At 37.5% G+C, this 12,771-nt stretch overlaps 1 protein-coding gene across 2 annotated transcripts in view; it reads left to right on the forward strand.

Annotated features, from left to right (window-relative positions):
• Positions 1–12,771, forward strand: part of ctnna2 (catenin (cadherin-associated protein), alpha 2) — a 341,963-nt gene that overhangs the window by 239,054 nt on the left and 90,138 nt on the right. For both annotated transcript variants that reach the window (XM_026171091.1, XM_026171090.1), the window contains one exon: positions 1,449–1,529. In XM_026171091.1, the coding sequence (XP_026026876.1) occupies positions 1,449–1,529 (81 nt within the window). The remainder of the gene's footprint in view (positions 1–1,448; positions 1,530–12,771) is intronic.

Here is a 12,771-nt window from a genome sequence, read left to right on the forward strand (position 1 = left end):
GGCAAAAAAAGCAACGCTGAGATAAGGAGGCAGTCTCGTGGAGCAGTACAATCAAAGTAGCCCTTTTTTATTTGACTCATTTTGTACTGGAGTGGTCAGTGTTTTTCCCCCAAAATCCTCTTATGAAGCAGACATAAATGAATTGAACTTCATGTGATCACATGTACGTTTTCCTTCAAGGATAATTTGGGCCTTGATGCTGGCAGAACTGTCAGATGGTTGCCTGGCAACAATACAAATAATATTTTACGCTGGTGTTGCTTTGACAGAAGATGACTATGTCTTACAATCTGTTGATCATCCTGCTAACCCCTCTTTTTTTTTTAATAACTTGACAAAAAAATGTGAATAAAAGGAGCCGTGTGAAGGATTTCTACAAACAAATTTGGCTTTGTTTTGTTTTTCTCCTGTTAACTTGTTTGCATACAGCATGAATCACACCATTCAGTAAACAACAGGACAGGTTTCAAACGCGAGACACATTTTTTTCTCATTTGTCAGTTGTCAAAATAAAGGGGCCTAGTAATTACCAAGAATGAATATTTGTTCTTTTAGTTTAAAGAGTGATGGCTTTTGACTCCACATAATAGCTGATTGAAAGGTATTAAAAACATGAAATTCTTCACTTTTAAGGAACATTTATGTTTTTCTTCATTTCCCAATTGTTACTTGGAATAAGTTTGTTTCTTATTCTTTTAGTGACACCTGTTGAGTGCATATTTTTAATAAAGCAATAACCTTTATTTATTTTAATCATAATAACTTCCAAACCAAGCTGCCATTGAGAATCGGAGAGAAAAACTGGACATTCGCTGTATGCATTTACCTAAAAATGCCTTTCTAAGCAAAAACGGTTAATGCTTTAAATGAACAAGCAGTGACATGTAACTGAAGGTGGAGCGGCTTGCTTAACCACGTTTTTCGATGAACACAGTTGGCATATTGAGTCATAGTAGCTTAGCAACTTTAACTAGTTGATTGGTATGCTGTTACTGGAAAGCATGGAAGTCTAAAACAGCAAGAAGCTCTGCACTGCTTGTTCAGTGAAACTCCCCACAGTCAGGTGAAATGAAGCAGCTTGTGACTCTGCGTGTATCAGGTGAAGTCTACACCCTCCTAAAGCCAGCAGTAGGAGTTGGCACTGACAGGAAGTGCAGCGCACAGGGGCACTGGCAACAACTAAAGTAACACATGCCAGATAGGCTAGTTGCTGGTGACATTACACACATTTTCTGATCTGTTTTCACTGACTCTGCTCAGATTAATGACCTCTTGTAATGTTGGCAAATGATTTTGTGGGGAAGCGTGTTTTCAGTATTTACAATCTGCACTGAATATACCAAAAAAGTGAGAAAGAACTGAAAAACTCACAAGAACTGTAAGATGTATTATATTGTGCGCTGGAACTCCACTAACCTGTTTCTACTTTTTTGTTTTTGTTTTTACAGACTGGCAGAAAAGAGAAAGGTGACCCCCTGAACTCAGCCATTGACAAAATGACCAAAAAGACCAGGGACCTGCGAAGACAGGTGAGTCCTTGCCCGCAACGTCTCAGATCTACTGCTGATGAAAACTGTTTTTTTTTAATTAATACACCTCTAACAATAACCTTCACTATTTTTTTTTTTACTGCCACTATAAAAAGAGAAATACCAGCAATATTCCAGTCCATCTCAGTGCTATTTCAAAAGATCAGGTCACAGTTATGTATTTTTCTAAGTTACATATTTGGCAAATGTTTCTCAAAGAGCATCACATAGTGTATTTATTAGAGAATTTATTTATTGAAGTTGACTTCATACTTTCATGATTGTTTATAGCAGGCATATACTAAATATGGAATTGAGCTAATTAAGCTTATAAGTATGGCACATAGGAACAATATTCCTTTGATGGTTTTTCGTTGGCTTTGTGTAGAAATGAAGACAAATGCCAAACAGTTATGTATGTATATATACAGCACTTAACTTTATGAGACCACTTGTCACAAAAACTGACAAAAATGTATTTAAACTTCAAATTGTTTTAATTTGTCAGGCAAAAAAAACCCAAATTCACATTTTAATACCCAAATTTAAGCTTCTCTGAGAAGTCAGAAATTAATAACATTCAACCACTGAAACCAATGTTTGTGTTCAGGAATGCAAGTAAATAACTCAATAATTTGGCATCTTGGTCAAAAAATAATGCTGTGATTTACTATTTTTTCTGCTTTTCTTTTTTTTGTTATAGAACTGTAAATCTGAAAATTAATAGATAACAACAATAATTATATTTCAGCATTAAAAATACAATTGTAAATAAATAACTTACTGATGGATTAACCTTTACACAAACAAAGAAAAAAAAAGATTTTGGCAATTAGCAATGCAGCTAATATAGGCCAGCTGTAGCATATATCTCTTTGCAGATGCAGGGTTGTAAACACTGGATGGACCGGCAATATGCATATAATAGTATATCATATCATTGCATCTGTAACAAACAGGACCAATAATTGTTATTGACCGAGCCCCTCTGCCACCTAATCGTGATAAGCAGCATCAGTGGTCGTGGGGATTCATTTGAGACGGTGCTTTATCTGACCCTAGACAGGTCACTTCTAATAGGGAAACAACAGAAAAGTGTTCATGTAGCTTTAGAGCAGACAGAACCACCTTTAAGACTCAGACCAAGCAATACCTGCCATCTGCTGACCCTATGTGCCGCAATCTTTGATAGCTAATGATACCTTTAGTCTGGGGCACTCCAGCTCTGCCAGCATCATTCACTTTTCTGCCAGTGGTTTTGTTTTCAAACTGCTTTGAGATTTCCTCTTATTTGGGTTGGCTGCACATCATGAACTAACAACTGACAAGAATTGTAATGAATAAAATTAATATCAGGCCACATATATAGCATTCAATTCTAATATTGTATCATGAATCTGGATTAAAAAACCAAAAAAGATTTCTGAAGCTACCTTCTGGTGGTGAATAAGTACACGATTCCTGCTGTGATACAAAGTGTCAGAACTCAGAAGCAATGCTGGTTCCTTTCTCATCTTCACTACAGACAAGATTAATCTGGCTTTCCACTGCTGGATCTTACGCAGAGGAAAAAAACAGCCAAGACACGACAACACTTAATGAGTGCGCACAGGTGTCTGTTGATGTAATACTGTGACTGCAGTGTGCTTTAGAGCTACTCTTTCAGTCCTAATCAATTATACTGAAGTGCAGACTTGAGTGCAGTTGAACCATCTTCTTGCCCCCCCCCCCCAAAAAAAATAAAATTTAAAAAAAATTAAAAAAAATCAGAACATCAGTTGTGTTCAATATTCCGTTTTTCCACCGTCACATCTGGCACTTCTTGGAAATCGACTGTAGCAGCTTCCTGCACAAACGAGCTATGGCTTTGTCTTTCCTGACCTCTGAAGACCCAGAGGATCATTCCAGATGGGAGGCTATAACTCTCCCTCCCATTGGGCTTTTGGTGGGGCTGCCTGACAGGCTGGCAGGCGGTATTCACTCTGACAGGATGTTCTATTGACTCAGGGGTTGGCTTGACAGAATGGGCGGTGTGTTTGAGCTTTGAGTTAAGATGGGAGGGCAAACTTGCAGCACACTTGCAGGCATTACATAGTGCTGTGATACTGTAATTATGTCAACAAAACACATGTTGAGTTTAGCAAGTCAGTGGCACCGTGTAGAGACACAAGACCTTCCTGAGGGGAGGAGCACGGTTTTGCATTTGAGCATCCAAGTTTGCGACATCTCCATTGTGTAAAGGAGGGATCAAATAGCAGAGCAGACAAGCACAGATGACAGACAGCATTTCTAAAAGTGGAGCAGGTAAGACCAAACATGCTGTGCAACAACACCACCAGAGACATGCGACATTGTTTTCTCTTTCATGCTGTTGTGTACACATAGATAGCAATCATAAGCTGTTTCTTATCCGTGGACAATTCAGCTGATATCTTTTCCGCCCTGATTTTGTTTTCTTGGAAAGAATAAACTCTTGCGATGCTTTCTAGTCTGGTAGAGGAAATGCAGTGCGGCTTAACCTCACAGCATTAAACAAATGTTAACAAAATGTTCAATTGCCAACATTTTATATATATTTTTTGCTTTTCATTCAAAAAGGGAAACTGAGAAATGCACCAACAAACATAGAGCTGGCCTTTATGACTCAAAATTGCAGCCTGGTTCCCTGTTATTCCATTCCCAATGATTACACAGTTGGTCTTTATTCACAGAGTTTCAGTTTTTTGTATCTTCTTATGAGAGACCTTCAGTGAAGTGTGCAGTCAAGTTATTGTTATTGTAACGCCTCAGTATGAATGATGCCCGTAGTTGGTAGAAGATTGCAGCATCTCTTCAGGGAATATTTTTCAGTCATGTCACAAACACTTGTACTTAGCAACGAACCGAAAAAACTTTGGTGGTCAGGGTCAGTGTGACCTTCATCCTATTCTCTTAAACACAATATTGCTTGACAAGTTAAAAGAATTTCTTCAAATTCTGCAGAAATACACATTTGTACGCAAGAGATGAGTAGTCGGTGGTGAGCAACAGCTCAAATTAATCGACTGCAATAAATATGGTATGCTCTTTAATTTACATAAATTAATAGAATTATATAATTGTATAAGTAGTTTGAGGAGCTAATGTACTCCTTTTTCACCACAAGCCTATGCTGTAGGCACTTTTGAGGCTCGTCTGTGGCCCTCAGCAGAGTAGAGTACTGTATTAACCCATATGGAAGAGATATATATATAAATCTTATAAAGTTTGTATCTGTCTTGTGTGAAACTTGTATGAAAAGCATACAAGAGTGAAAACAGATATAAGATCCCTTGAAAATTTATATAAATGAAATTTGTATGTTCTGGATACTTACTAAAACAATATATGAAAGTAATGAGAAAGTGGCCACTTTCATGAGTAAATAATATAAGCCTTATATGATTCATTATATGAAGTAAGCTACATCTTATGCAAGTCTTTTATAAGTTTTTTCTATTTCTTTTCCATATGGGAAAATTTGCAGTCACCAACACCCCTTAAAAAAGGCAAACATGTAGGCAGTCTGACTAAGAAAACCACCTGTGCACACACTTTTATTTCTTGACAAAATCAGATCACAAGTTGTTGTTTAGAAGGCAACTTTACATAAAACTGCTTCCTCATAAAAAGTCAGTACCTTACCTAACAAAGAGCAGATGACGCACAGCTGCAATATTGCAATGAACACTGTCTATTGAGAGTAATACTTACTGTAATTTAAGACACAATTTGCTGGTTAACAAATTAATTGCGTCCACGGTAAACTAATATATAATATGTTAAGAAAGGTCCTTGTAAGGTTTTGCTCGGCACATCAAGTAATCTTATTTGTGCTGTGGTTTTCACTTTGCTCCAATACAGAGTAAATCCTTATGTTCTCGTAGAACCAGCCTTATTGTTCTTATTCACTGTTTTAATCAAAGTACACTTGGTATAATTAAGAAGCCACTGCTGCTATGTCTTGTTTGTATTTTTTTCCATAAGTGTGAAACAAATTGCTTTACTACTCACTTATGATGCTCATGCAAAAGAGAAAGTAAATGGAACTCCATTAGAACATTTAAATGCAATTAAAATGTAACATAAAACTAACTGAGCTTTGACCTTGAGGCTTCTTAACAGATTAGAAAAATAAAATGTCAAGGCCGGGCTAATGAGTGATTCGAGTATTCTGAAGCACAATAATTAGCCCATCAACTCAAGCTTGAAAATTAGCAATCCAAACTGGCATTTGTTTGGAGAGTGGTCATTTCTAAAGTTCAGCTTATTCATAAACAAGCCATCATTTCTTTATAATATTAAATGCACGTTTTAAAGCACTCACTTGACTTTTTCATGACAAAAACACTGTAATTATTTGTTCTGTGCCACTACTGTTCAGAGCTGGAGGTAAACAGCATGTCACTTTAAGGCTTGGCCACTTTCAGACATATATGGGGAAATATTTTGTGAAATAGGGGGAAAATGTTAGATTATAATAAATGTATAAAGATTTGCAGCAAACCCAAAAGCTCTTAAATCATTGGGTCTTTTATAATGCCCCTAGTTTTGAGTTTACCAAGTCAGCCTGCATTTGTGTTCAGCACGAATGCACTAAAAGTAAGTTATTGCATTTAAATTAAAGGCCTGTTTGCCTCAGTGCACAAGTAAACGGTTTCTTATTACAGAAATATCAATCTTATTTCATCTGTGATCGTTTGACTATCTTTAAAAAACTAAGGTTGGGGTAGGTGCACAGGAAGCAAACTGAGGACCCTGGGAGAAAGTAGTCATTTGGCCTCTTGAACAGAGAAGAGTGTGGAGTGCTTTATTCACTTCAGAATATGTGTGAAATGTGCACCTACTCCACAGATGTAAAACACATTTCCACAAAGAACTTAGTTCAAGCACATCAGTTGCCATCCAATAGTTATAGGTAAACTCCCCCCTTTTCCTTTCTGTGTGTTTCACACTGAGCGAGTTGATGGAGACATTGTTTTCTCCGTACCTGTAATCAACGAAGCAAGCAAAACAATTGAAAAGACATGTTTTGCTTGAAATAGGAGGGTGAGTGGACTTTATATAAGGCAGGCATGAAGAAGCGTGTATGTAAAAAATATAAATAACAACACTCATCAACCCTTTAAACTATAGTATAATTCTGAGTTGGTTTTTTTCTCTCTCTTTATTAACATTCACTTGATAGCCAGACCAAAAAAGCCATTGGAAATGAGCCATGTGTTGAACCTCCTGTCATCTTGTCTGTAATGGATGCATCTGTCAAGTCATCTCTCTGGGCCATTTTTTGACTGATGGCTGATTCCAGGATTCCCTATAGCACAACTGCCTTGCATATTTTGCCTCACAAATTTAGTTTTTTTTCACTCCGTCCCCCTCCTCTCTGTCTGCTTTGGGTTGTTGAAATCATTTCCATTTTTGCTATTAGATTGTTGATTGGTGCAGCTGTTTTTTAATTGTTTAGGGTTTTCATGTTAAGGAGAAACAGCTGGCACGAATCTTGTCAGCTGTAACTCTTTGTTTAGACTAACAATTTCCAAATTATTTTTGAATCCCTTTGATCCGTTTTTTTTTTTTTTTGCAAAGTGTTCAAGTATTCAAGTTTCATTAGCTATGGTAGTGAAGATTCCTCTTGGGGGGCTGCAAAACACATATTTTTCGGATTCGTTTATACAATTGTATATGGTCACCAGCCACTTTATTAGGTTAAACTTGCTAGTATCAGGGTGTACTACCATGTTCAGAGTTGCTTTAATTCTTTGTAGCCTGGATTCAGATGCTCTATTGGATAGAGATCCGTGACTGTGGAGGCCATTTGAGTACAGGGAACTCATTGTCATGTTCAGGAAACTAGTTTGAGATGGTTTGATGTTTGTGACATGGCATGTTATCCTAATGGAAGCAACCATCAGTAATGAATGTGGTCAACAGTACTCAGGTACGCTGTAGCATGTAAAAGATGCTAAGTTAGATCATACTGAGATAAGATAATATCCCTGACACTAGAGCAGGGCAATATGACCAAAAATATTTATCACGATATACATTTGAAAACTTGCGATAACGATATAACTGCTGATATAATTGACACTAGACAAAATACTTTACAACTCCACAACTTTATTAGTGCAATAAACCCCATCAATGTATTTTCACTTAAACAAGCAGCTGTTTTTTATGTGCATTAAAGTTATATAAAAACGTAACAGTGCAAATGCAAAATCCTTGCTGACAGTTGAACCAAAAGGCATTTCCAGTGGAAATTGGCCGACATGTCCTCAGCATAACCATGTTTAATATCCACAAAACTTAAAAAGAGGTTATACACACACAACACGATAATATTATGTTGAAGCACAGTGCGTATCACTCCGCGAGGCTCCTGCTTACGATAGCCGTAATCCTCCGACAATCCATCAAGCGGTGCAGGTTCGTAGCTTAGCAAAGTCGTACTAAAACATTTGACAGATTTTCGTGTACGACATAAAATCGTTTCGAGGTCAGTAAACACAACCAGAATTCATACATAAGGCACATTTTCAGAAAAATCAAAGGATTGATTTTAAGTGTGCCGTATTTTCCAAACAACACGGTAATAACGACGGCCCGCTAGCATGCTCTACCAAAAATAGTGCTTTGTTGTGTATCTGACGGACGAAAGCTAAACCAGTTCCACACCACTGAAGTTGCAGCATTTTTACAAACCAATTCTGGTTCATCCGTTTCATTTAACGATCCGCTTTCGCTCTTCTCATTCTGCGTCTCCGCTATGGAAACATAGGCACTGCGCATGCGCGTTTTACCCATATTCTATCGCGATATTTCATTTTCCTATTGTTGCCCAAAATTACAACGGTATTACTGTGAACGGTATGATATAGCCCAGCCCTACCTGACACCATCATGCCACCACCAGCAGCCTAAATTGTTCATATAAGACAGAATGGATTCATGATATTTATGCCAAAGTCTGAACCTACAATATGAATGTCACAGCAAAACTTAAGACTCATTGGATAAGGCCGTTTTTGTTGTTTGTTTATTTTTGGTGGGCCTATGTGAATTGTAGCTTTTGTAGCTGACAGAAGTGGCACCTAGTGTGGTTTTCTGCTACTGTAGGCCATTGAAGTTTAGAAATGCTCTTTTGCATATCTGGTCAGCTCAAAGCATTTAGGCCATTCTCCTATGACCTCTGGCATCAATAAAGCATTTTGGTCCAGAGAACTGCCGCTCACCTTTTCAGAACATTCTCTATAAAACCAAGAGATAACTGTGTGAATAAACCTCTGTAGTTCAGCAGTTTCTGAGATTCTTAGAGAAGCTCATCTGGCCCCATCAACCATGTCATGTTTAAGGTCAATAAAATGACCTTTCTTCTCCTTTCTGATGCTGGGTTTGAACTTCAGTAGGTTGTCTTGGTCATGTCTACATGCATACATGCAAGAAATAATAAGCAGCTTTACTTAATCAGTCAGTGAATGATTGTACATCAAGTTGTGTTTTTACACATCAACATAATCCTAAATCCATGTTGTATGAATGTCCCTGCTTTGATTACATTTGAGTACAATGCAGAAAATGTCCAAGTACATAAATAGAAAGATAAAAAAATCTAGACATCAATATCCTGTTTTCTATTTTAAGAACTATAAGATGCTTTTTGGGTGGCCCAAAAATCTATGTGTGAAAAACTTCCACTTTAGGACCTTCAGGGCTATTTTCAGGGCAAAAGGAACCTACCCTGAGAAAGTCTTTGGTAGGGCTAGAGGCTGATTGGTTTTACTTGAAGACAGATAAAAGTGACATATTTAAAACTCCTGCAACTGAGTGCAGGCACAAGAAAGAAAAAAGAATGGGGGGAAAAAAAGAAAATATAAAAATATAGGTCAGAAATACATCGAAGAGGCGTTGCATGTTTTTTCTTTCTTTATTACACCAGTGATGAAGTCCAGAGAGATTTCATGTCAGAGAAAGCTAAAGGCAGTGAAACAGACAGAGAATGTGAGCAGGAGAAGTAAAAAGGGAAAGAAGAGAACCAGTAGCGTTAATGAAAACAAAGCAGTGAATGGGAGAAATAAAATATAAGTGTCTGATTGTTTAATATTGACGACATTCTATAGCACTAAAATTACGTGTCTACACATTTGCACAACGCTGCAGGAAGGTGCCGCATTGCTGGGTTTTTGCAACTGAAGACTAGTCTTCATTCTGTCCACTGTTGCTGCTTTGTGTGCGTGCACACAGACCTGCAGGTACAGAACAGAAAGAGATGGATATAGTCGAGAGACAGAGAGCAGAAAAGAGAGTCGGAGACAGACAAGAAAATAGTCCGTATGTGTTGGAAACACGGCAACAGTAGTTCGAAGGAGCCTTTTAGCAACCTAAAAAGGTTCCTGAGAGCACAACCTCCGGACTGATTGGAAAATGAACCTTTTCTTCTTTTTTTCCCCCCCATAGTCAAAACACATGTATGCTAGGTTAACTGGAGAATTTAAATTGGCCATATGTGTGGATTAAAGGTAAAATGCCGTAAAATGTCACTTGTTGAGTGCTTTGCACAGTTAAAGCTAGAAGAGCCCAATAAAACTGCCAGTCCGTTCTATTTGAATCCTTACTTCTGCTGCATTTTATCTTGTTTTAGAACCCTATAAGTTTGTTTATAGTGGTTACTCCACTAACTCCAATGACTAATGAGTCTTGATCATGCCCCAGTGAAACATGGCTAAAGCAGACCCTGTTTGTAGCAAATCATCACAACTTTGTAATCAGACTGCAGCCTGCCTTTTTTCCTACTTTTCCATCTCCAAATGTGGCCCCACTCTTCTCATTACACTTGCTAATAATGTACATTTTCAGTGTGTGACATTAATGATTGAAATGCTACTAATCAATGTAGCAAACTAGGTTAGTTAGCCACTGCATATGTTGTAGAATTTTGGATGAGACACACAGTAGATAAGCTTTACGATATTAAGTAAAAACGAAACAGCTCAATAAAGGTTCATAATGGATAATGTGTAACCAAAACTATGTATTTAGGGTTGCAGCACAGTTACCATTCACCATGCACCACTTCTGCTTGCCTCCTCATTGAGTAACTAGAGGTAATTAAGCTGGGCTTAGAAGAATAAAAAGATGCCAATCAGAATTCATCTGCTCAGGTTTTAGGACAGACTAGCGATGTGGCGCTGTAACACACTGCGGAGCACAGGAAAACCTGACTTCACACAGAGCACAAATGCTTAGAGCAAGACAAGCACCATTTTTCATGTTGGATACTTCTGTTAGTACACTTCCTTGTAGTACACTGTCTACATAGTGGCTTTGAGCACCCCTGGTTAAAGTTTCGGTTGCTATCAATAAATAAGTGAGTAAAAGATGACCTGATTTCCAAAAGGCATAAAGCAGCCTTCTTATAGCCTTCTCCTGTTTTGCGGTTATCAATTATTAAAAATTTCAGAGTGCTATGCAGTTGCTTAGAGAAGCCCATGGATGCAGATTGCTTAGACAAGGTTTCAGGAGTCTGAGTATTTAAAATGCTTTGAAATTTACATCACTTGGCCTTTTCAAACGATGATTGTGAACTTGCTAATTAAGGTCTGAGACCTTAGTAAAAGTTATCTCAAAGCTCAGATCTCTTGGGGTGCCCCAACTTTTGAGTAGGACTCCTTTCCTTTTATTCATTCTAAAACTGTACAAAGCAAAACCCATTGCTTAAATGTTGAAAAAAATGTTGTATTGTGTTTAACTGTATGCCTTTTGGAGATCAGTTCATACCACCCCACCTCCCTTTCTTTTATTCTGCTCGGCTTAGACCCTGCACCCACCCTGGTTCGGTTCCCCAGCCCCACTCCCCCCTAAACTGCTACTTTGGTGTCTGTTTTTTGTTTGCCCTTAAAAAATAATAATATCCCGGTTTTATTGTTAGAACTGGGATATTTATAGTCTCTCCCACTTTTTCCTTCCTCTAGTCTCTTAAGAACAGATCGCACTCAACTTTTTGACCATTGTGGGCACACCATCTGGATACTCATAATGCACTGCGTGTTGTAATAATTGTCAGCGTGAGCGTGCTTATGCACTCATACTTGCAATTGTAAGTAGGATTCGAGACATGGCAAAGTACTGTGTGAGTGTTTTCTGTTATTGCAAGCAAAGTAGGGAAGGACAGTGAGGATAGAAATGAGTAAAACTGGAATAAAGGATCATAGTGCACCTACACAGTGTGTGTGGATAGAAAGAAAGAAGTATGTTGTGCTTAAAATTGGCTTTATAGATTTCAGCTGTAGGCTGAAAATGCATTTTACAATGATTCCTCAGGTCTTTGAAATCAGCCTGTAAAAATATAAATGTAAATACCAATATCATATATTGATATGATAAAAACCTCTTTTTTCCTCACAGTCACTTCCTATGCTGATCAACTGCTGACATACATAGATTCAAGGCAAACATTCTTGCGTGCGCCAGTCATTATCTGTTGCAAAGAAATGAGTTAACATAACATCATGGCTTTGTGACCCTGAACAGACCAGAGCTTAGAATGAGTCAGTCTCTCTCTGATTTGAGCACACTGGCTTCTTTCCTCATCTCTAACACATTCGTTCCTCTGTACTAAAGTTTCAGATCACTAGTTTCACAAATGATAGTAGTAACTACCTTAAATAGTACATTTCTCTATACCTAAATATTGTAATCACTTTAATGAAAATAATTTTTATATATTATTTTATGAAAATAATATTTAGGCTCTAACATGCTCTATATGAAGAGTCCTGAGGTCCATAAAGATCATCATACCCTAATTGAATTTGACTGATTTCACCACCAAGTTCCTCATCTTGACTCTTTTTGTCATTGCTGACATTTTTAAAAGTGGAAGTTGTGTTATCAATCCGGCCAGATGGGCAGCTTTGGAAAATGTGAAGGACAGGATACATTTTTGACTTTAAACTATATTTTCATAGATTCCTCGAGCTTATTTTTACTATACCAAAGTAATAAAGTAATAGATAAACAATTAAATGACAGAAAGATTCCAGGTTTTATACATTTTTGTTGTTGTTGTTGTTTTTTAAATAGATCCTTACTGGAAAAAATGGGACATCTTCTGTGACTTAACAAAAACTTTCAGTATTATAATTACAGGACAGTCTGGGCAATGAGCTACCAGAACCTTTTCTATAATTTGTATAATAAAATTTAATTCGAAAGAGTTGTGCTC

Source organism: Astatotilapia calliptera, chromosome 6 (assembly GCF_900246225.1).
Source record: "Astatotilapia calliptera chromosome 6, fAstCal1.2, whole genome shotgun sequence".
In the NCBI taxonomy this organism is placed as follows: domain Eukaryota; kingdom Metazoa; phylum Chordata; class Actinopteri; order Cichliformes; family Cichlidae; genus Astatotilapia; species Astatotilapia calliptera.